Raw genomic sequence first — 27,169 nt, forward strand, 5'->3', positions numbered from 1 at the left:
CGAAGCGAGAGCAAAGGTGAATGTTAAACGATAGTTAAGAAAAGAAAGCCTAATAAAAAGGCTGCTGTTTTCTGGTAAACCACAGTCAGCGATGCGTAATTTAGTATTCTTTCTTTAAAATTGTTTGTTGAAAATAAGAGCAAACAACTTTAGAATGTAAACATTTCCTCAAATTTTTGACATATTTATTCTCTTCATCTTGAGTTTTTACTTCTTCTATTGTTAATTCCTTAAGTATTCTGTGAGAAAATAATATTTCAAAAATTGCAGTACTTCTACATTATTTTCATTATTTCACAGATTATTTGCATCTCTTCATATTATATATACTTTTTTCGCATTTTTCTATTAATTATATGTTTGAAAATTTGTCTTTTCGTATGTTCCTGTTTTCTCGAGTATTTTTGATCAGAAAACAATAGATTTCTTTCCACTTGTTCGTTTGAAAAATGAATATAATTCTCCTGAAATATTGGCGGAATTATTTCCTTTCTACGTGCCCATCTTAATGTCATCTCCGGTCGTTTACTTATTATCGTCATCGCAAAGCACCGTGTTGCGATTTACGTTTTTCCAGTCGAGGAAAAACGTGATGAAGGACGTCGAGGTGAGAGTGTTAAGAGGAGAGAGAAGGGTAAAAGTCCCTCTTTCCCTCGAACTATCTTTCTTTCTCTTGTCTCCTCGATTTTCATTCTCGGCGAGTATCTGTCGATGAAAAGTGACGGCGAAAGTAGGATTTGTGGGTGACATAGTGGGGATCTGTGGGGTATACACAGCCGGTGAGTAGCCGAAGAGCTGCAGTTCCGCGAGGGCATCGTCATTCCAAAGAGGGACCAAAAATTAGCCTAATTTAGCTGTTCGCCCGTTTCAGTGAAACTTAGTGCGATCTGGAATCATTCTGTGACTATTCGACAAGAAAGCACAAGCAAATCGAAAGAATGATTACGACCGGAATTGTCACGTTGCTAAGCGTGATCGCGTTAACGCGTAAGTATCGATTATTGAATTATTGAGAGACAAAAATAGATTTTTTCAAGATTTTTTTTCAAAATTGACTAAAATAATTTTTGTATCACAAAAATGATTAAAATCAATTTTCACGAGATATTAAAATTAATTCTTTCTATTATCATAAAATCACGATATCAATACGATTATCACGATTATCAAATTAAAATATAATTATTTATATGGTATATTTAATAAAATCTCGATGAATATAAAAAAAGCGTAGTTCTAGAAAATATTATATATAAGAATATAATTATATATATATATATATTCAACCATAAAGAAGTTTAAATTATCTCTCTCTCTTTCTTCAGTACAATAAAATATTTAATATTGAATCTAAAATAAATTAAACTATAAACTCTTCGTTATTAAGTATCAAGTAGCAGAAGTAGTTGCTTCTGTATAGCAATAAATCAATTCGCCGATGTCGCGACAAAGGCAAAGAAGAGATGCGAAAGAATAACGACACATTCGTTTTCAATAAATACATCCATTAGAATGACGGAAAGCTTGGCTCGACGGAGACAGTGCCAGAGCAAACTTTCTAAAGCGTAAATGTCAGTTCTCTCGCTCGGGCGAGTTGCATAAGTACAGTCGAGCGCGGCCAAGACAAAATTACATAACTAAACGACGAAATAATGCCGATCCGAGAATTCGACAACAGGTAGAACAGGTTTGAGCACCTGCGTCTACCAGAAATGCCTACGTATCGATTTTTCCTTACAGAAATATTGCAGAAGTATTATCGTCGACGATGTTGCAGATGCCGCGTACAATTGCCCTAACAAGGACGGCCAATACGAAGACAACAAGCAGTGCGACAAATTCTACGAATGTATCGACGGCTTCGCCAGGGAGAAACTGTGCCCGGACGGTCTCGTGTTCGATCCTCTGAATCGCAAGATTAACAAGTGCGATCACGTCTTCAACGTCGACTGCGGCGACCGTCTCGAATTACGTGAGGCAACACCGATAAACCGCAATATATTATTTCGTCTTGAATAACATAATATAATGTCGATACATTAATTCATGATTTTGCACAGAACCTCCGCAGCCGACGAAGAAGTGTCCGCGACGAAACGGCTTCTTCGCGCATCCTGACCCAACGGTATGCAACGTCTTCTACAACTGCATCGACGGAGAGGCGATCGAAATCATCTGCACCACCGGATTGCACTTCGATGAATACAGCGGAACGTGCGTGTGGCCTGACAGCGCGGGTCGCGAGGTAAAGAATTGTTTCGTTTATTCGGTAAATTGACACTCGTTATAAATTTCGAGAATAAAAACCAATTAATGTTTCAAGTATGAGTATGCAATATAGCGCATTATGCGCGCCAATTTAAGTTAGCTCTGCTTCGATAAACATCTGTTCGAAAATGGGACAAGTTGCAAAAGCTGCAAACTTTTCCGTTAAATCTTTAATTGGGAGAAAGTGCGTCGCGCTTCTAGCAATATAATACACCCCATAGCACATACTTTCTCTCAATTACAATTACAGATCCAGAGTTGGAAATATTTCCTTATAATTAGGAAAAATTGCAACAAAGGAAAATCCAAGCCCATCGACGTCGTCTAGAAACAAAATTGGCTGCGAATTTATCTATTATTAATTGATCACTGAACAAGATCTAACAAGCGTCTATTGCGACGGCAGTAACGCAAGAATAAATTGCAGGGCTGCGGAGTATTGGGCAAGAAACTGCAAGACGGCTTCGAGTGCCCGAGTGAGGGCCAAGTGGACAGCAGAGGCATGCTAGTCGATCATCCCAAATTCGCGCATCCCGAAGATTGTCAGAAGTTCTACGTGTGCCTGAATGGAGTGACGCCACGCGAGCAGGGCTGCAGCGAAGGCACCGTTTATAACGAGGAGCAGCAAAGGTGTGACGCACCCGAAAACGTTCCTGGATGGTACGAGTTTTTTGCTATATTATCATATTATTGCATCTTCACATAATAAGTAGTTTTTTTCAAATAACTTAAAATCGACTTGACACTCACTTTTATTCGTGTCGCAAAACTTTTTAAATGTCGATCTTTGAATATGAAACATTTCGAGGAAGTCTGTAATTCTTGTTCACCTTGCAGCGAGGACTGGTACAAGGACGACGACAAGAAACCGTAAGGAAATTGTCAGCGCTCATCTGTCCCGCATCGGGACGCCCCATCCTCATTTTAATCACGTGTCGCTCACTTTGTTCAGCATGTAATCCCCTGTGTGTGTTTAGCTTTTTGAATGCCTTGGAATACATTTTATTTTTACTTCATATTTGTTTATTCTACGCTAAGTCCTGTTTCCTTTTTTCCAATATTCCGACTGAAGCAACACAATTAAAATGCTTTTTTGCAGAAAAATATTGTTAAATTAATATAATTGATCAAAATAATTTTTAATTACGAAATAGTAAAAAGTATTCAACTTTGTGATAATAATTACCTTAACTGTCTTTCAAATTAAAAGAATTAAATAATAAATATAAAAAAAAGAGAAAAGAGACAGAAAGATATTATTTTCAAAATTATTAGAATTAATTAACAGTATCATTAATTACGTAATTTTAATAAATGTAAAAAAATTAACAAAACTTTGTCATTGATAAATTCTCAAACGGCACTCGAAGAACGTGTAAAGGCCTTGAAAGCTACGAGAACGGTTGACTATCACTTTCTCCCGAATTGCCCTCTTGTTTCTCGTTTTGCAATTTGCTCTCTGTCTCTCTGTCTCTTTCTTTTTTCATACCGCGATTAGTAGCGAGTGAGAGATATATCTCGCGCTCACTCGCTCTGCTTTCCCAGATATTGGTCAATGACGGTGTCTAAAAACAGCGCTTGAAAGAGGGTGACAAAGCAAGGAATGGAACAAAAGACTTGAATCTTGTTTTGAAATACATAATGGAGAAAAAATACATGTACAGAAAAAAATTTAATATATAAAATTGATTGACATAAATTCGAGTATTTAATCTGGTTAAAAAAATTCCACTGCTCTTTCCCAGCGAAAGATTAATTTATTTCTCTCGCATGTCTAATAAATTTAGTTGTTATACGCGGTATTCTTCCATTAAACTTTCCAATTCGCGATCGTTATTGCATAAATGTCACTTGCTAAAGATTTTTTGATAATTAAATCTACATTGAATATGGATTTTAAATTGATAATATTGAATTCTGCAAATTGCGATGTTTTTACTCTTTCATACATGTAATTTTAATTAAATTTTATCACATTAACAGAACATTTTGATGCCATTGTCAAATTAAACGGTTTCAATGTCATCTATCGATGTTAATTACATCTATATTTATGAGATCATATCTCTTGATCAAAAAAATGTAAGAAGAGAAAAAACTTTAGATAATTAGAGCGTAATTGATGCTTCAATTAAAATAAATAAATAGATATTTACTTCTGCACAAGATCATTTACTTCTATTAGCAGATCAGTCTTGCTCTTAATAATGCAAATGCAAACAGATAAATTTAGATAATTGGCATGTAATAGCTCTATTGACTTAAAAAACCAGATAATTTTTTCTGAATTTGCAAAACAATTTCTCTCGTTCCGCTTTCGAAAGTATATCAATTCGATCTAGAATTGATCGAAACCTTGAGATTAATACTGTAACCGGATTTGTAACGCGCGTAGTTGACAAAAATGCGAAATGAGGAAATGCAAATCGCGAAACAGTGGTAGCAGCAATAACCCGTCGCGCCACCGGCACCCGGAAGTGTTTAGAATCTTTGTATTTCTCTGCGCGCCGATAATAGCTCAGTGCAATAAAATCCGCGCCAGTGCACCCATTAGAATGCACTTATGCCGGGAGAAAAGGGAGCAGCGAGATCGCGGCCTGATCAAAAGAGAGAGAGAGAGAGAGAGGACTTTCGGCGAAAGAGGGGCGAACCAGAGAAGGAGAGAGGGTCGGGAAATGTGCAGCAACAAGGACCCGCCAAGGTGGTGGCGAGACTGCCGAGCGAAACAGGACCCATTTCGGATCCGCAGTCACATATTACCAGCGTCGCGACACGCTGCTGCCGACGAAGACGAAGAGAAGGATAAAAGCGGAAAAGGAAACAAAGAGAAGAAAAATAAGCTTCTTCAAAAAGAAACTTTAAGACAAAGACTTGAAAAAGAATTTCTTCGAGATTTTCGTTCAGGATGTCGAGACCGGAAAAGCGCGCGATTTTTCTTTCGTTAATGGCCTTGGTAACTTTGAGCGGGGCGCAATTTCGATGCCCCGAGCCCAAGGGTTTCTTTCCCGACCTGGAACAATGTGATCTTTACTACGCTTGCGTAGACGACCAGCCTGAGGAAAGGCTCTGCAAGGACGGACTCGTTTTCAGGGATGATAATCCCAAGAAGGAGTTTTGCGATATACCGGCGAACGTGCCTTGCGGCGATCGCACTCTTTTACGTAAGTTTCGACCTATTAGATTCTGTAATTCTAATTAAACTGTTTTTATAGGTGAAAAAGTTCAATATTTTATAAAAAAAATATTTAATTTTATTTAAGAGCCAAGAATTTCAAGCTTTGGCAGATTTTCTATTCGACATGGAAAAGTAACTGATTTTCTTTTAATTATATTCAATGTACGACTAAAAAGCCAAGACTCCACAGATAGATTAGAGATCTTTCTTATTCATGAGTTCGCAACTTAACATACCAGAAAAACAGCCGGTTAGACAGTGTCGCGAAAATAGAACTCGGGGTGAACCGGTTTTTTAACAAAGAACAATCTCGAGGAATTCTTTCTCGAATTCGAATGTATTTTGATCGTATCGAATCTGCAACATGTTATATGATTAATGACAAAATATAATCATATAGTCACATATTATGATATAATAATTATGTAATACAATTCTTGAAGGAAAAGAATGTTTATAAGAAATTAATCAAATATTTTTCAAATTTTAGAAAGCCGTCTTAAAGACGTCTTAAGAAAACGTCTTAAAGACGTTCTAAAAAAGACGTCTTATAAAATCTTATAAGATAAGAAAAAGATAAAAGCTATATAAATTGTAGAATCTTTTAAATAAATGACCAATTTGTAATTCAATCAGCACACATTAATAAGTAATTATTTGCAAGTAATTGACACATAATTAATTATGCTGTAAACGAACAGAGGAGCCGCATCCTAGCAAAGGCTGCCCGCGAGCAAACGGCATTTTCAGCCACGAGGACCCGAACGCGTGCGACCGCTTCGTCAATTGCATAGACGGGATAGCGCAAATGGTACCCTGCCCACCCGGACTAATCTATGAACCTAAAATGTCGGGCTGCGTCTGGGCGGTGGACGCCACTCGCCTATGCGAAAACTTGAAACGCGACATTCTGGACGACGGCTTCGTCTGTCCGGACGGCGACGTCGCCGGCCCGTCCGGCAGAATCCTGCCGCATCCCACGTACCCGCATCCCGAAGATTGCGCCAAATTCTACATCTGCAAAAACGGTGTGGTGCCACAGAAGGGCCAATGCGATCCCGGTACCGTGTACAATGAGGAAAGTTTCAGGTGTACCGAGCCGGAATTAGTTCAAGGATGGTGAGTGTCTTTTTTCTTTTTCTTTGTGGATTGATAAAATTTTGTAAAAACTTTATATAAATTTTCTTCCTTTCTTGCGATTTTAATTTTAACGACTGATTTTCTAATAAATATAATTTGTGCTTAATTATTCGTATATTATTTCATAATTCTCGTTAACTGCTTCTTAATTAGTCTCGTGATACAACAGCATTTCTTTCGAATACTAAATCTTTTTAATTAGACTAATTCTTTCGTTAAATTACACGTTATAAATGAGATTAAATGTTTCAGTGAGGACTATTATAAGGGCAAGAACTGAGCTGCAGGACCGCAAGTGCCAGAGTTAGCCGCAGCTACGTTTATAACGTTCATCTTTTTATTCATAAGAACAATAAACGCGTGTGATATGCAAACTTACATAAAAGCCACTGCGTGGCCTTTGCGAAAGCGATCGCGCTTTTGCCCTCCCCGCGACAATTACTACCCCTTTCTCCTTTTACGTAAATAAATATGCATTCGAAAAATCAGTAACAACGCCATCGATGCGAGTCGTTAATCTGCGAAAAGAAAACTTACTATATCAACTTCTAATTCCGCTCGAACCGGTCTAATTTTATGTAATTATCGATTATATGCAAAATGGAATTTTGTAAAGGCATGTGTACGCACATATTCACCTGCAATTCCACACATATTTACCTGAAGCATTTAAATAACAAGAAATGAAATGATTTATTACCTTTCAATAAGGAATTAAGTCTTTCACTTTGAATGCTTTAGGCAACATCATTTTCAACTAATATTGTAAGAAAAATTATTACATCTGCTATTTATATGCATTCTGATATTTCAGCAAATCTGAAATCAATTTCACATCTTAACAAAAATTTGATAAAATTATTTAAAGTTTTTTTAATCAATATTAAATTATTTTATAAGTACCTATTATAAACAAATAAAAATTTGCTTAACGCAATATCGCATTGTTAACAAAGTAGGAATGTCTTTTTATCCCTAATTGTTAATAATTAAACGTAAAATTCTTCTAGCGCCCGTGACTAAGAATAATTCTGAGGTACTCTATATCAATGTTAAGATATGTATAGTGTTAATAAAAATTTATTTATCTGGTTCTGCCAAGATCTCTTTCCCTCACTATGCTCTGAAATGCATTGCGAGAGATGCTCGCGAAATCGCACCTGCGAAGATTTCACTTCGATAAACCAAATGTCAGCGTGAAAATTAGTTAACTCATACATTTAAAAAATTTGAAATATTATATCTTCACCGATATTTTCAAATGCCGAAAAATAAGAAGATAAGCTATTCAATGCTTGATGATACACAATGAACAAAATACTCTGTTTCCATAGTAGACAATTTCTCTTCATTTCCCTAATAACAACCTTTCTCTTTATGTAACGCGCGGTATTCGAAATACTTCTCAACCACTAATTTATATTTTGTGAAGTAATAAGCCTGCCGAAACAAAATTTGAATTGTCTATTTCTAATACTTTTATAAGATAGAATAAAAAAGTAAAATATAAAAAAAATAAAATTACACAAACAGTGTATAACACTCTGTAAACAAAATAGAAAAAAATATTATTTTTCTCGTCTAATAGTTGTCTGCCATTCAAGTACCAATAAATAAAGCAAGATATTATATGTCATATTAAAATAAAATAAAGTATATATCCATATTATTTATCTGATATTTTTTTGATTGTATAACATTATATACTTGGACAATTTGTTTATAGAAAGTCGCTAAAGTCTAAAATTAATTGTCGCCAAAGTCATTGATCGTCATCATCGCGACATATTCACTTCGTCTGATCGATCTATCGACCGGACTATCTTGTCCGGTTTGCCTCGGCTGCTTTCACTATCCGCCAATCTGATCCCTCCTCTCGCAGACCGGCGATGGTGATGGGTCTTGCGTAAGACCAGTTAAAGCGAGATCCCGGAGGCCTCATCGGCGTGCGCCGAGAGATCACGCTAATGGAAGATACGTTTATCTATGTTTACGCATATTTCAGTATGCAATTACATGTGTTACAACGTACTTAGAAATGCGTAATTACATTACGTTCAGTGACGTCGCGGAAGAAGGATTGCGCCTTGGCATTAACCGTTTAAACTCGCCGTATGTCCTTGCTGAATTATCATATTCCGATTTCCGTGAGAAACTCGCTTTTCTTTTAATGACATAAAATATGTTCTAGGAAAATTATAACTTGAAAAAAGTAGAATAAACATACTTTCTACACAATTAAAATAATTTCTGTAATAAAAATAATGATAACAATTGTGTCGGCCTCGATTCTAAAACGAATCTTCATAGTTAATTGTTAAAACCTCATTAGGTTTCACAAATTTCTAGTGGTATCTAATTAACGATATGGTTATTAAATGAGCAATATCTCTCAAGTACGTTTACTGTCGGATTGTAAAGACATTTCTTCGAATTTTTAGATTTGTTAGACGCGGAGTGTCAAAAAATACGCGAACATTTGCAGCCGTTCACCGAGAGTACTGAAATGTTATGCGCTATTAAGTATGCGGAAAAATGACGAGTGTGCTTGTGTAACATAGTTGAATGCAGAGCGTACGTGTCAGAGACTTGTATCTTTAGACATTTCGAGAGGCGCGAAAGAATCGCGTTATGGCATTAAAGCTAACGTCAGCTATTCATATGCGATGCGTTCTCCCACGATAAATCGCGATGCCGCGAGAGATTAGGATGATTGGAAACAATGATGGATCACGAAACACGTCTCTCGAATGTTCCTTTGAAAAAAATATTCCTTATACTAATGATTTCCATTGTGCAAGATGTATGCAAAATATTTATACAGTTTCTTAAGAATAGAATCTCTGTAGTCTTTCGTACGATGATTGCAATCTGAATTGGATCATTGTATTCAAATATTATTTCTTGGATTTCTTCTTACATTACATCTTCTTACATTATATCTTCTTACATAATCGATGCATTTCTGGGCAATAATGTAGATTCTTGATTTTAATTTCGTAAAATTGATTCGAAAGAGAATAAAATTACTAACATGACATCTTAAAAAAATGTCTTAAACAACGGAAAAAATCTTTCTTCCATCTTTTATTCTTCAATTGAATCAATTGAATTCAGTGGAATCAATTTTTTCCACTCATTATTCTAATTTGCAACATTTTTGTATATTTAAGTCCTCTTTTCAACTTTTCCAACGATCTTCACGATTCACTCGACTGAGATTTCTTCTTTTCTCCAAATCGACATCTCACGGTACGCTGTCAAAGGATTCAACGACGGTTTTCAGACAATCCGTCACATTCGGCGCCGCTGGTCGACAGGCCGAACACGTACGCAAACCAACGGCGAACCAGGGGGATCCTGGTGGGGTTCGGCAAAGCCTCGATGAAGAGAGTGAAGGGAGATGGAGACTGTCCCGAAGTGCACCGAGGCCGACACCTAAGTGCGCGCCAATCGACAATATCGCCGTCAGTAGTCAGAATCAGTAGTCAAGCCGAGGAGAGTGCCAGAAAGATGAGCTATCCGAAAAAAGTGACTCTGCTGCTGCTCCTGGCAGTCCTGGCACGTGGTAAGTCCACCACCACCATCATCACCACCGCCAACATCATCATCATCGTCGTCATCATCATCATCATCATCGTCACCCACGTGGCTACCCTTCACCTCACTTCTATACGCGAGGATGTACGTTTCGTGCGTGCATCTCCGCCTCGGGATGCGCTTCTCTTCTTCCTCTGCGCACCGAGGACTGCCTCTCCGCAGGCGTAAAAGCTTTTTTTTTTTTCTTCCCCGTGAATCCCGTCGCGAGGCTTTCACTATCTATACACCATATGTTAAGACGCGCGCGAGTGACATAATGGCGGACATTTCGAGATCGATGGAAAATGTAATAAAACTGCGACGCGGTCATAAATCGCGAGCCAAACGATCTTTTGTCAATTCCTTTTGATAGCAAAACTTTTTATTGAGAAAAGAAATATTTTATTTACACACATTTCCTTAACTTTTTTGAGAAAATATTTGTATATTTCGATTTATTTGTGTAGAATTTATTTTTTACTAAAAAATCTAATCTAAAGTCTAAATTTTTTATAAATTGTATATGATTATAGCAAACTCTATGCTTCCGCATCATTTTCACATTTCTGTATTTATAAGGAGACAAGCCTAGCGTTCGTTACACTCTGCCTGACTATCGGAACGCATGCGAAAAAAGAGAGCCAGCATTGCGAGGCTGTCATGCGAATCAAGTCATTTTCGAATTGAAACTACTTACTTAGTCGACTTGACCAGAATTTCGCTTTTCATCGATATGGATTTTTATCATCATTCACGTAACAAGATAGTATCGCAATACGTAACTTTTTAAATTGATAATAATTTTATATACTTTATTGATTGTCTACATTTATATTTCAATTCTAACTTCCAATATCTTTCTATCTTTCCTATCCAAATATAATATTGTAGAATAATCGCAATTTAATGTTGTACATTAATGTTTGTTTCTATATCACGCGTAAATTTTCTTTTTTTGCTACAGCTAACGGTGCAACCCTACTTGGTGCTCCGTCATGTCCCAACCCTTACGGAGTCCACGCTTATCCCCATCCCGAAGACTGCGGGGCCTTCTTCTTGTGCACAAACGGAACCTTAAGCTTCGAGTACTGCGAGAACGGACTTCTGTTTGACGGACACGGCGCCGTCCATAATCACTGCAATTATAATTGGGCCGTCCAGTGCGGCAATCGTAAGGCCGATTGTAAGTATCACGCAAGTATCGCTCAATCTCGATATTCGAGCCGTGTACAATGTTTGTTATAAATTCTTTTCTTTAATATTTATCCACTTTATTTAAAAGCAAAATTAATGACGTTACTAAAGTGCTATTTGAAAAAACGGTACGAGGAGGATATAATTTATAACATAAAAAGAAAATATGACAATTAAATAAACTAAGAATGAAGTTAATATGTTGTTGTAATATTGCATTGTTAATTATACATTGTAAATTATTATTTATGCTATTATTTTTTCGCGAAATCATGTGATTTATATAAAAGCAAAATTCATGTGTATCAGTCATGCAAAAGAAACATTATTGTGAAAGTAAAAGTTGTGCGAGCGATTTTGGCAGCGCTTTATGTGGGTCACGTTAACGCCAATCATTATAATTTCAAGTGGATCTCTTTAAATCGCTTGGTATCTCAACTGGTTTGACGTTTCAACGCTGTTGCATGACTTTCCAGTTTCCAATTTAGTTTTACGTATCTTATTTTATCAGAAGATAATTGCCTGTAAATCCATTTTGTTCTATTACACGCGCAGAAAAAAATATTTTTAAAAAATGTTTTTCCGCATAATATATACAAAAAGAGGTATAGATTTACAGTACTTTAGATATATAAGCAAAAATTTTTTCAAGAATATTGCTAATTTAATATGTCAAAAACTTTTTTGCAACATTTCTTTCGCTTGTCAAGCGATATATTTAATCTGTTCAGATAAAAATGACGTATCAATGATTTTTTTACAGACACGCCTATCAGCAGCCCGGGCTGCGAGTATCAGTTCGGCATGTACCCTGATAGTGACGCTTGCAGCACCAGTTACATCAAGTGCATCTACGGTGAGCCGCATCAGGCCCACTGCGACCCCGGTCTCGTCTACAACGCCAAAACCCACACGTGCGTCTGGCCGGACGAACTCATCCCCTTATGCAACCCTGAGTCTATAGTAGGTTTCAAGTGCCCTCACAAGCTGCCCCACAACAGCCCCGCTGCCAAATTCTGGCCCTACCCGAGGTAAAGGCATACACGTTACGTACTGTTATACAAAACACTCTTCCGAGAAATCATACGTAATAAGAGTCGACATAAAAATAAAACTGGCAATGGGGATTAATGCACTCTCGGCGGGCGACGTATTTGAACTTTTGCTTCCATTCTTCACTTTTATTTTCGAAAAATTTTATTCTTATATTTCTTTTTCTCAATCGATAACTAATTATTTATTTTCTTTCAACTTGTTCTTTCAACTTGTTTCTTTCTTACTTGTTCAGAATTGCAACTCTGATTGTACTCATTGTTGATGATTAATTTCAATCTCGCTTATCTAATATTTCAATAACTTTATTTCAATTCAGATTTCAATATCTTAATGAATTTTATGTTGTTTTATTGTTTCACCAGGTATCTGTAATCTAAATTTTGATATACATTTGATTGCGTCATCAGGTTTCACGCGATTCACACATTCGTGTGAATTTCCGGTCGCATTTATTGAGGTGTGCGCATATTATTTTATCATACGACCACGAGGCGCAATAAAATCTCAATCTTCCTTTCTTTCTTTTATTATTTTCATGAAGATTCAGAGGAAGAAATATTGTATGCCGCCGCCGATTGTAAGAGCAAAAGAAGTCAACGCCGTTAAATGTCAGATCGTTTATGCGTAGTACTTTGATTTAAGAACCGGTCGCCTTCCGAGAAAGACTCGGAGAAAGAGAAAGAGAGAAAAACATACGAAACAAATGCCGACACGCGTGTTTTATTCGAATATTCAATTTCCTACCACGTTAATAAACGCGTCGCTCTTTCTCCGTAAATTATGGAGAATGTTCCACGAGCAGTAAACAAATTTTACAATAGAAAAGGATAGAAAAGTTCTTTTACGGTTTGCTGTTATCTTTCTTATTTTTCTAAATATAAATTCTTTTCTTAAATTTTTGTGTGTGATACAGTGTGATTTAAAAAGCTTAATTTACATATTTGAACAATAAAAATGGTTATTTTATTGCACTTTAAAAATTTAAGAAAAAAAATTATACCTAGAAATGAGAAATGTTCATTAATAACGCAATTTTTAGATTCCCCGTGCCAGGTGATTGCGGCAGGTTGATCACCTGTGTGGACGGACACCCGCGACTTCTTACTTGCGGAGATGGAAAACTGTTCGATTCCGTAAGTCTGACTTGCTTGGATCCAGAAGAAGTTCCTCACTGGTATGTATATTTTGTATTTAAAAAATTATAAGTTTTACTATAAATTTTCTAAATGTCTTGATCAACTTTAAGTAATGCAAAGAAATTTGTATATCCAATCTAAGAAAATTGTTCGTAAAAACGAGAAATATTTAAATATTAAATGCTAACTCAATTTAGTTTAATAAGAAAATATAAATCAAAGTTATATTTACTTTTCAGCTCCAACGGTATTTAAACATGAAAGTGTATTCCTAGCAACCACTCGATACTTTAAATCAACATACAAGAGAAACCAATCAACGAACATCAAACAATGAAGAACCATTGTTTGATAAAATTAATGGAATAAATCGTGGCAAAAAAGTATAATAATATTAACTTGAAATTGTGTATAGCTAAAAATTAAGTCCACAGTATCGTCTACAGTGCATCGTAAAAAATTGAATTACAGAATAAAATTGATTGTAAAAATTGATTTCATAAAAATTAAAACAATACAGATATAAATTATAACGTAATATTAATTAGGCATACACTTTTAACATATTGTTGACGGGAGACGTGAATCGGCGTCTTGCATTTTCTAAACGTTTTCTTTACATTATTTTGAATACGTGCATGCATATTTGACATATTTTCCAAAAATGTGCGGAAACTGAGGCAAGATCCATTTCACAGTATACCGTCAACAATGTGTTAAAGCAGAAAATGACTAAAAGAAATTAATTAAAATAAGGAGAACTAAAAAAAGTATATTTCTGTTCCACATTGCGTATCAAACATAAATTATTGTTAATGATAAACGTTTAAAGGGGGACTAATTGCATGTACAGTGCGTGAAGAGCGAGTACGATATGTAGTACATATAGTGTATATAATACGATATGTAATACATATAATGTATTTATGATAAATAGAGTAACAATGTACAGCCGAAGCAGCATTGTATAAAATCTGAACATGCGTATAAAAAATATACAACGTACAGTTTATTTCGATCGATCTACATACACATGATACGAGTCTTACGATTACGAGAACGAGAGAGAGAAGTGAGGGGACGGGGAAAAATATTTACATCTCGACCAAATGAAACAGAGGCAGATGGTGGTCTTAGGACCGAAAAACGAGATGTTCCTAGTTAACATTATTAGTAATCAATAATATGAGTCTCCGTTCTCAGGAAGAAGAGAAGGAGAACTCGATCGGTCAAAGATGAATCGATCGGTGTCGACGAGTCTCGGTCCTTGGAAATATTTCACAGTTTTTCATTCTTTCTAACATTATTTCTTGAAAAATTATAATTCATTGGTCATATTTCGTTGAATTTTTTTGCAATTTATACTTTGTTTCTTATTTAATTACCTCTGATTATAATCTTTCTAGTTTTTTAAGAACTTTTACTTTTTCATGCCGGCTAAATTTCATTCCGATTCTCAAGAGTTAAGTCATTTCACTTATGCTTATATCTCATCCATAATAATTAAAATAATAAATGTTTAATTAGATAAAGAACCATGTAATCATAACAATTATCATATTCAAACTTTCACTTCAATTCATAATCGAAAATTAAATCTTCGCGATAAAGATCGAACAATTTTACTCACAACAAACAAGAACTTTCTCGACATCCTCGAAGAAACACGGGACCAACTCTACTCTGGCAGAATAATTCTCTTAATAATACTCTTCAGAATAATTCGGAAACATGGAGATCTAGGACTAAAAATCTCGTATTCTCGATCCTACGAGTTCTAGAATTATAGAATTATAAAATCACGCGGGAATCTGGAAAGAAGACTCGACGAGAGAACGTCTCGAGTTCTCCGAACCGATCGACAAGCTCGATCTTCGGGGCCTCGCTTGTCGAAGGGTCTTCTGCTGCTTCCTTCGTCCTTCCAAGCTGGATAGGACCTGTTGCCGCTTTAATTTCTAGCGCGTGGTCGCAGGGCGATCGGCAGCGCGCCTGCGGGCAAAGGCGGCACACCGGGCGGCAGGTTCTCTTCTTCAGGATCCTGCTGTTCATTGCGACCCTCGGACAACTCGCCCTCAGTGGGCGGCGGCGTCGTAGGGACGTCGCAATCTTCCGTCGGCGGCACTACGCATCTTAATGATCGCCTGTCGAACACCAACATGGCCGGGCAACGCTGCAGCCGCGGGTAACCACCCTGACACTGCCAATAGCGGTTGCATGACTTGCCCAGAGGCACGTTGCCGTTGGCGTCGTCGTTACAGAGAGCTGCAAGCACGCTACGTCTTAGCCTAACAGAACATGCGCGCCCGAAGCCTTCTAACTCGAGAAAACACCACCGAGATGTGCAAGATTGTATTAATTTTTATTCAAACTTGATCGCGATAATATCTTATTTAAGATTTGAAATAAAAAGAGAGTATTCTCCGTGAAAAGAAATAAAATATTCGAGAAAGATACTCCTCCGAGTTAATTTACTGCAAATTGTGATCGATCGTTCTCGATGAAGTTTCGATTACTTAACTTCGTTATAAATTGATGCTATATTCGACTCGGTGAAAGTTAAAAACTTTCGTTCGAGTTGGGTCCATTAACGATATAGCGACTTGAAAATTAATTATGCAGAGTGCACGCTCGAATCTACATTCGTAAATGTTTCTTTTTTTGCGAATAAATGGAAGCTATTATCGTTAATCTAAACATTTCTCAATTTCGAGAAACCATTCAGTGAATTACATATCTTATCAGTGTTTAAATAAAGCATTCTAAAATAAAAAAGAAATTAATCCGAGATAAATGTTCAAGTTAATTCTTCCCGATTTTTTCTTCTAAAAATTTATATTAAAATATTGTGAGAAATATTCAGCATTCGAAAATTATTTTTAAAATGTCTTTGATCAAATTTTAGCCTTGAAAAAAAAGATACGATCTCATAGCAATCGATGCATCGGTCGACGTTTGACATTCAGAGAGGCGGCGCGACGCGAATTAATAATAAAACGCGTTTCATCTGGTCCCGCGGGCGAAGAGGGAGAAAGGCGCGACGAGAATTCACTTCGAATGCTAATTAAGTGCCTCGCCCCTTTTTCCTCAGGGCACTGACTTCTGGAAGGGACTGAAGAGCTGACACGAGGAAACGTATCGCGCGCATCCCGCTCGCTCACTTTCAAAAGTGAAAATGATAGAATCAAGCTGTGTCTCTTGGATTAAAACCGCCTAAAATCACGACTTAGAGGTTCTTCGATCGGAATGCAATTGATTTTCGTGACAAAGCTAAATGAAAAGACGAGAGAATCCAACTGAGTCCACGATGAGAAATTCGCAAAAATTGCGTTCCAGAACTTCCAAAGAATTTGTGACTATAAATTTAATTATTTTTTTTTATAAAGAATAATAATCCTCTTTTATCTCAGATGTGTCGAATCTAAATTCCAATAACTTGTTGATAAAATCCTCTCGATCTCTCGACCGTACTTACGATGCTTCTGGCATCCTTCGACGTTTTCAGGCCAGTCGCAGGATCTGGCCCTCTCGTTGTAAAGCAGACCGCCTATGCAGAGCTGCTCGGTGGCGGTGCCGTTCCAGCAAGTCCAGTACCTGGTGCAGGAAGTCTCGTGGCCGAAGATCCCGTACAGCCAGTCGCAGTGCTCGGTCGAGATCGGCGGGTTCGCCTGGCGTTTACCGTCGCAATAGTTCGCCCGCCAAGGATAATCGCAGCCCTCGGTGACGCCGCGGTGCTTGCCGGCGAACACGAGACCGTTCGGGCAGTCGAACAGTTCCGGGCGGCCGTTCACGCATTCCCAGTAGCGATCGCAGTACTCGATATCACCCACCACTCGTGACTTCGTCTGACATGGATCCTCCTGCTTCTGGCCCAGCGAGCCTGTAAGCGTAGAAGCGTGAATTCTCGTCCTTTTTCGTCGATCTTATCTTTCTTCTAGGATGGAATTCTTTCTTGAGGAATAGGATATCTTGACGTTCTTCTGGTTGCATGGGATTTCACTTGGATTGTATTTGGAGTCGTAGCAAGGAAGTCCGATTGTTCGGAAGAATCAAGGAATACTTAATATCTATTTTTCTTATATACGAATTTCTAAATATAAGTTGCATCATTTAATTGAGTCATAAAAAAGAGCAATAATTAACCCACCTACGAAGAAATTATCCTCTATTATTCGCTTCCTCGGACATTAACCGAACTGCAACGCAAATTACCTGGAAATTCATTAACGGAAACTTCCATATTTATTTGCCAATTTATCGCGTCATTAATCTCTCCCGATTTGTGCTAATTATCCTTTTCTTTCGCTTTCGTTCCTTCGCTTAATAAGCGGCGATTACGAAATATCAAAGTGCACATATCGACGTATCGAAATCATAGATTCCACCTGTGTGAGTTCTTGTCGAAGGACATGAGTGGCGCCGCAAATATCAAGGATATGCCTATTGATTCTGGCCACGTACAGTTTCGGAGCCGTGATCAATCTAAATCTGACAAATCAATTCGCAAATGACGTAAACGGTGCCATCCTTGCGCACATGGAATTAATTTGCCGCTCACGGATATCGTCTGGCTAATTAATGCGAAATTCCTGAAACGTATATCCTTCTTCCGCGTGATAGATGTATGGACGTACGTAATCACGCGAAATGTATTCCTGACGACGAAATGTGTTCTTTCGCCGCTTCGCAAAAAATTATGTGCGATTCCTTGCACAAGGACATCCACGTCGAAAGTGAAAAGTCGATATTAAACACCTTTCAAAACATTATCATTCAGAATATTTTAGAATGTTTCTATTGCAAGAATATAAAATAAACTATTTTATTATTTTGTTTTATGCACTGAAAGTAGACTTTTTGCTTTCACCTAACTTTACATAAATGTGAATTTCCGAACTTTCGGAAATTACTTTGAACTATTCATATTTTCAGCTTAAGAGATCTGGAATGTTTGTCGTTCGAGCTTGAGCAAAGTATTCGACTACCTGAAATTCCTGAGCACTGCTATGGGCGAAGTTTGACCAAATGATAGGTTAAGAAAACCATTACACTTTCGTTCGGGTATCATATTGGAGATGCATTCATTATCGATGCCAGTTTACCATAATACCTGATCGTTTCGCTAATGATCCGACGGCTCGCATTCGCCAGGAAAGCAAATAGTAGAATAAGGTGGGAAGCCGGTATGAGGCGCGCTCCCAAGATAGTTCTCGAGTGAAAGTGCCCAGCCTTGACTTGCAACCTTCGGGGGCAACCCTGCTACACACCCCTGCTCCACCTCACTGATCCGTCGGAACCCCTTTAATCCCCCTCAAGCGTATGAAAGATTCGATTGATCAATCAAACCACCTAATAATATTCTTACTCTCTGTCTCAATTTCAGCTGGAAGAATTATTCTTTCAATTTGCTATTATAATTTTCTTCAACTTTAATGTTAATTTTCATCAACTTTTTAATGGAATATTAAGTTAATATTTTATCCTAAAAATTCATGATTAATTGCAAATGCAAACGAAAAAGCTATTGATTTTATTTTATAAAACAAGATATATAAATTCCTTTCGTCTCAACTTGATCGATCATTCATCAAAAGGGTCAGTCTTATTTCTCATTCCTTTCGCTTTTCCTTTTATTTTCAAGCTGCATTATTCTGCCTATTCACCCTTACAAGATTCAATTTCAGAATGGAATGAAGCCCTCACTCTCCCTCAATCTTTCTCTACAGAATCTGTTGATCAAGACTGAGATGAAAATAAAAGACCTTTACTGACCAATCGGAATCTTCGACAAGTTCTATCTCTCGATGTTTTCTGAGACATGAGAAATTGATTCTACCTTTAAAAATCTCTTCGTAATGAATTTCTAAGAATATTAGTTTTAAATCCTTTATTTACATATTTTGCTTTATCAATAATTTATGATATTATAATGTTTACAAAATATATTTAAGAATACAAATTTTTTTAAATATTTAAAAATCTTTATGTAAATTTTTTCGACATTATTTTAAGTATAGATAATGGCAAAATGGAATCTATTAAACAACATGCCAATCTCGATGGTAATAGCTTCGCTGATCGTGACGTTTACATACTATAAACATGCTTTTGTATGTCTTTAGTCGCAGAAAAATTGCATGCTGTTGGCTAACTGGTCCGAGCGGATAAGGGAAGGAAAGTGAAGCACGATCGATCTCACGATATGGATAATCTCGTGGGGAAGCGAGCTTTACCTGTCTGAGAAAGAACGTCTAGAGATTGCGAATTTCCACCGGCGCGGATTGCGTAAACCGTGGCCTTAATTATCAATGAGAAAATCGTAATAATATGAAGAATCGATAAATGTAGCACACAACGAATCGTAACCGTAAGAAATTCTTTTCCTATTTTATTTAGAATTTCAAATCATAAATTATCTGCAATTTTAGACTTTTGAAGCTCTAAAACCCTAAAATTCAAGTTTCTAAAATCAAACTTAAGAAAATTTTACAAGAAAAATGTGTATTTTTTATTCTGTGAAACTTGAAATTAAAATGAATTTAATTTTCGAATTTTTGATCCAAGCAATAACTTTCATTTCTAAATAAACTTAAAATTTGCAATTGTCCTAATGTTCTTCTATATTAAATATTATAAATATGTTATAATTCAGAAACTACTTTAATTTTTATATTAGCTAAATAAACAGTTCAAAATTCTCATTATCATTGTTCGTGACTTCGACACGTCCATTCATGGATACGATTACCGGGAATTATCCTTCATCGGGAATTATGCAAATGCTGTCAAGAGTCTGTAATAAAGAGCCATGACCACCCGTGAGGACGATCTCGCGCTCAAAGCGCGAGGACAATAAATCCGATTAGTTTCACGAGACCGGCGAGATTAATCGATTTATGCGCGCGCTCGTCACGGTGTCGCGAATAGGTGGAGACATCCCTGGGATGTCGTCGTGGTGCATTGCGCAAGCGAGACGCTTAGTTAACGCGTAGCACCGGGTTACTTTCCCTTCTTTTACGACTCCTTGTAAAGAGTAAATAGTCAGAGTCGCAACGGCTTGGCGGCCGTTACTCCTTACCGCTGAAAACAGGAGCGGCCCGGCGCCTGCGGCTTCGTTTTACTCCTCGCAAGGATTTCACGCTTCGCGCAAAACACGGAATGAATGATGATTCAGGAAGTACCTTGTTTGAATTTACGAGAAATCGATTTATCACAAAATACGGTAGATCAGGCTCATTAGTGATTTACAAAAAGATCAAAAGTATAAGCATTCCAATTAAAAAAATTCTCGCTTAAAGTTAAATATGCATTTCATATTTTTCTTAAATATCGCCGAATATCTTATGTTTCCAGAATTTCTAGATAAACTTCCGTTTACGCAGAAAAATGCAATCGACTTATTTGCGGATATTTCCACGCAATAAGACAAACGTCATAAGTCTCTTCTCTATTCTTGCTCTCTCTTTTGGTTTTTTCAATATTGCCTTCCGTAATGCGCGAATAAATAAAGTTTGTTTTCCCGATTCTTCTTGAGACCGGTAGAACCCGAAGAACGCGAAGCCGGAGCCCCACCTTAATTCGAACTCCGCAAAGTGCAACGTTCCCCGACAAAAGCGCGCCACGCTGCAACAACAACGGCGCTTACAAGATCTATTTCCCCTTTCCTTCCTATTTGCACTTTTTTTATTGTCCGATCGATAACTCAAGCCGAGCGAAACGAACCGTTTTTAACGCTATTACACCGTCGCTTCCGGCAAATATCAATGTTACAACCGTCTTGGGAAAGCTGGCACGGACACCTGATAGATAATAAAATTAATGAATGAATTTTTCTCCGCAAAGATTACGTACAGTGGCTGCTGATCAGTGCTAAAGTAATATCTCCGAATGTTACCGTAGAAAGTAGGATCTCTTGCATAAGCGCTGCAAAACTGTTTTCTTATCGCAATGATATATTTTCAAAAGACTGTTAATATCGACAATTTATGAACCGCGAGAAGAAAAAAGATTAAGATAAAAAATTATTTATGATGTATGATGCTATGATTTGTGGAATATTCTATCGGAATAGTGAATGTACAAAGTTAGATAATGTAAATTAATAATATTGTATGATAGATAAAAATATAAAAAATTTAAGACTAATGGAATATAAAAAAAAGAGAGATTAACTTATAATAGAATAATGGAATGTAAAAATATAAATAAAATTATATATACAAAAATTTTTTAAATAAAAAAAATTGAATACAAAATTTTTCAATTTTTAATCACCAAAAACTCGAGAATTATTGATCCCTCAAAATTTCTATGAAAAGAAAAAATAAAGTTCAAAGACTAAATTTGACAATAATTGGTTTGTATACCAAATGAAGTAATCCCGCTCTCTCGATTAATAAGAGATGAGATATCTGACGCCTCTTACATTAGAAAAGTAGTTGAAGATTCAGGCTTAGAAATTTGAGTGGGTAATGAAACTCACACACATAAGTTGCACACTTCTGCTATAAAGGGTGTCCAATAGATAATTATACCGACCGTGAGGAATCAAAAGAAAGATGGAGAAAGACAGAGAAAAAGAGAGATAGAGAGTGAACTGCAGGCTGAGCTACTTTCATATTTTCACTCGTGGCACATGAGAGAAAGTTCTCGAGATGTGTGAAACCCGGTGAATGGCCACCATTGTTCTTACAGAGATGCGTGTAATAATTACGGGCCAGAAGATTCACAATTTGCTACAGATTCTGCGCCTCTGATGTCGCGCAAGATTGTGCAATGAAAATTGTAATTGAGCTCATTATCTAACTCAACGACGCTACCCACTTTGATCAGATTAGTAATTATGTAATTTAAACGTGCGAGATTAGATGAGACAATCAACTAATTTTCTCTGCAGTCACGAATAGCATCAACTTATTGCATTTTAATGAACTTAATATAGTAATTTTTATCAGATAAGTATTGTATAATTTTCTGTGCTCTCACGAATATAACATTAATTAACTTCAATAACAACTATAGAACTAATAATTTAATCAAATAATTTTATCAAATAAAATTAGTCGACCAGTTTTTGTTTTGCTGCCATAAAAAAATTTATTTATTCAATAAAAAAATAATTAGTATAGATATTAAATTATCGAGTAATTTACACATCGATAATAATAAAATATAAAACATTTCTAAATAGTAGATAAATATAATTTGATAGAAAGCCTATATTTTTTCTACCTGTAATAAAAATGCGAAAGTGAGAATAATGATAAATGGATGCTTGTCGTTTATAATAAGTGTCATTAGAATGAAACGGTAATCCGCCAGTCAAGCAAGAAAACGAAATGGGTCGCTCTCGTGAGTCATCATCGATCTTGCGAAGGACACGAGAGAATCACTTTAATCGATGTGATACTCATGATCATTGCGAGGATTCACGAAAGAAAGTAGAACGGTCCGCGTGGTTTTTCAGTTTCACTGCGAACGACGACGGCTGCGTGGAAATTTCACCGTTTTCATTCTCGCCCCTCGCTCGCTCGGTTTTATCGAACGACTCATATTATTTAGAAAGATTACCATGTACCGATCTCGAAAGTGAAAGCCGAACGATCGCTCGATTAAATCAAGATCAAAGGCTATTTGTTTCTAGAAACATATGATATTGCGATATTTTATTGTAATTATTAATTTCTCGCGTCATTAATGACTTCGCTGCAATATCTACATTATTGTTTACATAAAAACTATATTGTATACAAAAATTAAATAACATTGTCCAGATATCAACTAATGCCATTTGTTGCATTTAATGAAATCTCTAAAATTATTGAAAAAATGTGAAATTTATCACAATCTACTTTTATAAAAAGAACTGTTTAATTAAGTGTTTAATAGTTAGCATTAAATAATTTTATTAGTTATAAAAAGTATCAACACGATATAGAAGCATAAAAAATTGTCACTGCTTATTTTTATTGCTGAAGAAGATAGAAATGTTTAATTAAATGCTCATGTACATTTTACCTAGACATTAAATATCTTTATCAGTACGTTATTACTGATTAATGTTCATATTGCAGTAAAGTATCGACAATTATTACAATTCACTTTTATAAAAAATAAAAAATCTGTCATTACATATATTTACATCATCGTTCATAACGCTATATAAGAAAATATTATTTATAAACCAGCACCACAAAAAATTGTAATATTTACTAAAGACAATAAACTTAGCCTAATAAGATTACTCATTGAAAATATAGATAATCGATAACACACGAATATTAAAAATTCTCAGATGTATTAATTATATATATATTTTAATTAAATATTAAATAAATATCTACGTAAATATTACTTTATGCCATACGACTCAATTAATCTTCAACAACTTCAGAGAAAATTTAAGCTGAGAAGGCGAGGCAAAGAAGAATCAGAACGAAGGAGAAGCCGCAGAAAAAGAAGAAGCGGAAAGACTCACCCTGCGCAACCAGGAGTACCAGAATGAGCGGAAGGATCTGCTGCGACATCCTGAATGTCGAATAGAATATACGATCGCTTTAACTCGAGATGTCAATCCCAAGTCGATGAAATATTCCGAAATGCCTGAAGAGTATACTTGAAGAATATACTCTCTCTTTCTCCGTGTCGTCTTGTGGTAGCCGAGGAAGCTCGGCTGATGAGTTTTCGTGTCGAGACTGGTCACTGGGAGAGGCGTTTGCCTGGTATCTTATATGAACTCCCCACTCTCTTCGTTTCTGGCCGATCTCTGAGGCCGCATAGGAAGGCTCTACCCGGAGAACACACCTGGTTTCGTCTATCGCGGGCTCTAGTTGATAGCCGTGGTAATCGCTCGACGATAGCGTCACGCAGCGCAATCCGTTCGGAAGAATCTCTCCTTACGTGACTCGTAGGGACGGTAATGTCATTAACAATAATAACATCTTTTCATATTATATACCTCGTGATTTACCTCGGCTTCATGCCGAGGAAGGTCACCGGTGCGTGCTTAACGCTTCGACTATCACGTCAATGAACGATATTTGTGTTTTCTTGGAAATTATGGACTTGCGCAGCTGACAATTTCACTCTTCTCAGACATTAAAACTTAATTAGCGATTGCAATCTATCAAAGTGAAATATCTCCGTAAACTCTTATTATTCACGAATATACATAAGAAGTCTCACATTCAGTCTGTCGATCGTACCTTCCACACGAGTCAATTATACAATACAAATCGGCATCATATGCACTCTATTAAAATGTTACCTAATTACTCATTATGCACTGATCTCCCATGGATAGAAGAATATTTCCAAGCTCGACGAAGCAGGACTAATTAATGGCCGATACCGTTGAAACTTCAGTCTGTAATACGCACTCTTTCGCGATCGAATTCCGCCACGAAGAGACTTCTGAAGAGGGGAAGTGAAATTCTGCTTCGAGGAAAACAAGATCGTCACAGAAAGTAAACACGATTTTTGCTTGCTAATTGAGAAGAAAATTTAACTTACGCACAAAAAAAACTCATCCAGAAAAAGAATTAACTTAGTCCGTCGAAAAAATATTCATAATTTATCATTATTAAAAGAATAAAATTAGAAAATAGAACGAATTCTGTTCAAACCTGCAGTTCTGATCCTTGATGCTATGTTTGATCATAATTTATCATACTAATGTAATTTATTTCTAGATTTCCTTTATTTTGCTTAATCTCAATCCTCGAAAATCGGTTATATTATCATTATCGTCACAATTATCGCAATATTGTAAACTCAGATCTTGAGAAGCACATGACACCTATCGTTTCCGTTATCTCGTAGCGCCACTATTAATCGCATTTATTTTGCGCGTATGAGCCTCAAGACGAGGCCTTCACGGTTTCTTTCCCTCCGCGAATAGCTAGCCGACCAGCTTCACGCGATGAGACGGTGAAAATAAAGGTGAAACACTCTTGATGAGTCGCACGAGATACCTACTTCTCGTACAAAACGTGTCACGACAATATGACAATAGCAATACCGTTCGTAATACTGTTTTTGAAATAGAATGCCTCCAGAAGCAACCTTTAGTTTCATTGTGCTACAATATATCATGTTATTATTTCACATTTTAAAATAGCGGACTTGCGACAAATAATTTCTAGAACTTTGTATTATGTATTAATATTAATTTTAACATTAATTGTAGAAAGATAGCTGAGTTTCTTTTCTGCCACCTTTCACTCGTTTCTGCGATTCATTGTGAATTTTTACAGAGTCATCCGACTGCACCAATCGTCACTATTAAGAAATTCTGATCGCTCGCTGCAGTGGCATTCCAATTCCGACGGAAATTCAGCCAAAGGAATTCGAAGCGTTTCAAGGACGATCAGACTTTTTTCGATTAAAACGCTGTCTAATTTACTCTCAGTTGCAAAATCAAAATAAAAAATTTGTTTGCTAAGTCAACTAACAAAAATTCTTCTAAAAATGTTAAATACTTTTTTATTTTAAAATTTGACAAAATATCTATATTTTCAAGGTATTTATAACGCTAAGATAGCGCAAAAGTCACAAAGAAGTACATACCGATTGTTTAAATTCTAAAAAACAACAATCCCTCAATTTTCAAAACTAGGAAGTTGCTTAATTAACGTTAGAGAAGACGCTTTAAGAATTTTCTTTAGTCAAAATAAAAATTAATGTATCATTAATATTAAAAACAATAATTTCTTAGATTTCGTGGTCAGATTACATGATACGAAAAAGTATTAAATAATCAATGCTTTCCGGAAGAACGAGAAGCGCTCGGAGCACCTAGCATAATCCTTCAAGGATTTTCACCAGATGTTCTTATGCAAGTGAACGCAACGGCGGAGAAGACAAAAATGGACGTTGATTGGATAAAATTATCACGATGTTCGGTGGGAATGGTCACAAGAGGAAACGAGACATATAAGAATGAAACAATGAGACACCCAGTTTCGCAAGTCTCTTGCAATCCCACCCTCGATTTGCGAAGGAGGAGGTCGATCGTTAACGTATCAAATTACTCACGATCACGCGGACTCTCAAATTACTGTAATTGAAGTTCTCAGATATATATATATATATATATAAAAGACAAAACTAAAACTAAATATGTATTAAAGTTTCACTTTAAAAAATATAAATAATTTAGAAGCAAGTTTCTTTTTTGCTTTAGATTAATATTCTCTAATTAAATTCTTATTATCTAAATTTTGAAAAGCTTAAATATAAATTTGAAGTATGAGAAAAGCATTTTTTTAAATATTTTCAAGAGAACGCCTAAGTAGCGGCAAGCCGTGTTGCAGTAAAGTAAAACCGGTTACATTTCGGTAAAGATTTCACCTATAATTTACAGAATAAATGCAAATATTTTTTTATCTTATGCAAAAAAAATTTCACTACATCAATTTCTTTATTTCTATTTAATTTAATTATTCTGACTAAATTTAAAATTATTTTTATTTTTAAAATTAACTTAAATTTCTCTCTCTCTCTCTCTCTCTCTCTCTCTCTCTCTCTCTCTCTCTCTATCAAAACCGCTTAAGCGTTTTCTAATTTAAGATATGTATTTAACTTCACAAATAAATTTTTCTCACATAAAATGAGATGTAAGATG

At 36.2% G+C, this 27,169-nt stretch overlaps 5 protein-coding genes across 6 annotated transcripts in view; 3 read left to right on the plus strand and 2 right to left on the minus strand.

Annotated features, from left to right (window-relative positions):
* LOC105673149 (uncharacterized) overlaps nt 1–27,169 on the minus strand; it is a 77,599-nt gene that overhangs the window by 13,255 nt on the left and 37,175 nt on the right. The gene's annotated exons all lie outside the window — the stretch shown is intronic.
* LOC105673159 (protein obstructor-E) lies at nt 186–3,284 on the plus strand. Its single transcript, XM_012368584.2, has 5 exons — nt 186–987; nt 1,778–1,972; nt 2,061–2,245; nt 2,696–2,928; nt 3,106–3,284. The coding sequence occupies exons 1-5, from the start codon at nt 939–941 to the stop codon at nt 3,140–3,142; spliced, it is 699 nt and encodes a 232-aa protein (XP_012224007.1). The 5' UTR covers nt 186–938; the 3' UTR covers nt 3,143–3,284.
* LOC105673160 (protein obstructor-E-like) lies at nt 4,783–8,268 on the plus strand. The gene is made up of 3 exons (XM_012368585.2): nt 4,783–5,429; nt 6,145–6,562; nt 6,836–8,268. The coding sequence occupies exons 1-3, from the start codon at nt 5,174–5,176 to the stop codon at nt 6,861–6,863; spliced, it is 702 nt and encodes a 233-aa protein (XP_012224008.1). The 5' UTR covers nt 4,783–5,173; the 3' UTR covers nt 6,864–8,268.
* On the plus strand, nt 9,953–14,625 carry Peritrophin-A (Peritrophin A). Its single transcript, XM_012368576.2, has 5 exons — nt 9,953–10,151; nt 11,127–11,345; nt 12,120–12,387; nt 13,452–13,586; nt 13,788–14,625. The coding sequence occupies exons 1-5, from the start codon at nt 9,968–9,970 to the stop codon at nt 13,801–13,803; spliced, it is 822 nt and encodes a 273-aa protein (XP_012223999.1). The 5' UTR covers nt 9,953–9,967; the 3' UTR covers nt 13,804–14,625.
* LOC105673158 (protein obstructor-E) lies at nt 14,291–25,010 on the minus strand. Its single transcript, XM_012368582.2, has 3 exons — nt 24,023–25,010; nt 17,021–17,425; nt 14,291–15,810 (listed from the first exon to the last, which is right to left on the minus strand). Exons 1-3 carry the CDS (start codon nt 24,069–24,071, stop codon nt 15,497–15,499), a joined length of 768 nt encoding a protein of 255 aa, XP_012224005.1. The 5' UTR covers nt 24,072–25,010; the 3' UTR covers nt 14,291–15,496.

Source organism: Linepithema humile, chromosome 6, assembly GCF_040581485.1.
Source record: "Linepithema humile isolate Giens D197 chromosome 6, Lhum_UNIL_v1.0, whole genome shotgun sequence".
NCBI classification, from domain to species: domain Eukaryota; kingdom Metazoa; phylum Arthropoda; class Insecta; order Hymenoptera; family Formicidae; genus Linepithema; species Linepithema humile.

Bases quoted from the DNA above. Each gene is read 5' to 3' on its own strand.
- LOC105673159 (XM_012368584.2), top strand. From the start codon at position 939: ATGATTACGACCGGAATTGTCACGTTGCTAAGCGTGATCGCGTTAACG. The intron at 1,973-2,060 runs GTGAGGCAACAC...GATTTTGCACAG, and splicing joins CGGCGACCGTCTCGAATTAC to AACCTCCGCAGCCGACGAAG. The intron at 2,929-3,105 runs GTACGAGTTTTT...TTCACCTTGCAG, and splicing joins CCCGAAAACGTTCCTGGATG to CGAGGACTGGTACAAGGACG.
- LOC105673160 (XM_012368585.2), top strand. From the start codon at position 5,174: ATGTCGAGACCGGAAAAGCGCGCGATTTTTCTTTCGTTAATGGCCTTG. The intron at 5,430-6,144 runs GTAAGTTTCGAC...GTAAACGAACAG, and splicing joins CGGCGATCGCACTCTTTTAC to AGGAGCCGCATCCTAGCAAA. The intron at 6,563-6,835 runs GTGAGTGTCTTT...TAAATGTTTCAG, and splicing joins CCGGAATTAGTTCAAGGATG to TGAGGACTATTATAAGGGCA.
- Peritrophin-A (XM_012368576.2), top strand. From the start codon at position 9,968: ATGAAGAGAGTGAAGGGAGATGGAGACTGTCCCGAAGTGCACCGAGGC. The intron at 10,152-11,126 runs GTAAGTCCACCA...TTTTTGCTACAG, and splicing joins CCTGGCAGTCCTGGCACGTG to CTAACGGTGCAACCCTACTT. The intron at 12,388-13,451 runs GTAAAGGCATAC...CGCAATTTTTAG, and splicing joins AAATTCTGGCCCTACCCGAG to ATTCCCCGTGCCAGGTGATT.
- LOC105673158 (XM_012368582.2), bottom strand. From the start codon at position 24,071: ATGTCGCAGCAGATCCTTCCGCTCATTCTGGTACTCCTGGTTGCGCAG. The intron at 17,426-24,022 runs GTGAGTCTTTCC...CTACGCTTACAG, and splicing joins GGTACTCCTGGTTGCGCAGG to GCTCGCTGGGCCAGAAGCAG. The intron at 15,811-17,020 runs GTAAGTACGGTC...GCGTGCTTGCAG, and splicing joins CGAAGGATGCCAGAAGCATC to CTCTCTGTAACGACGACGCC.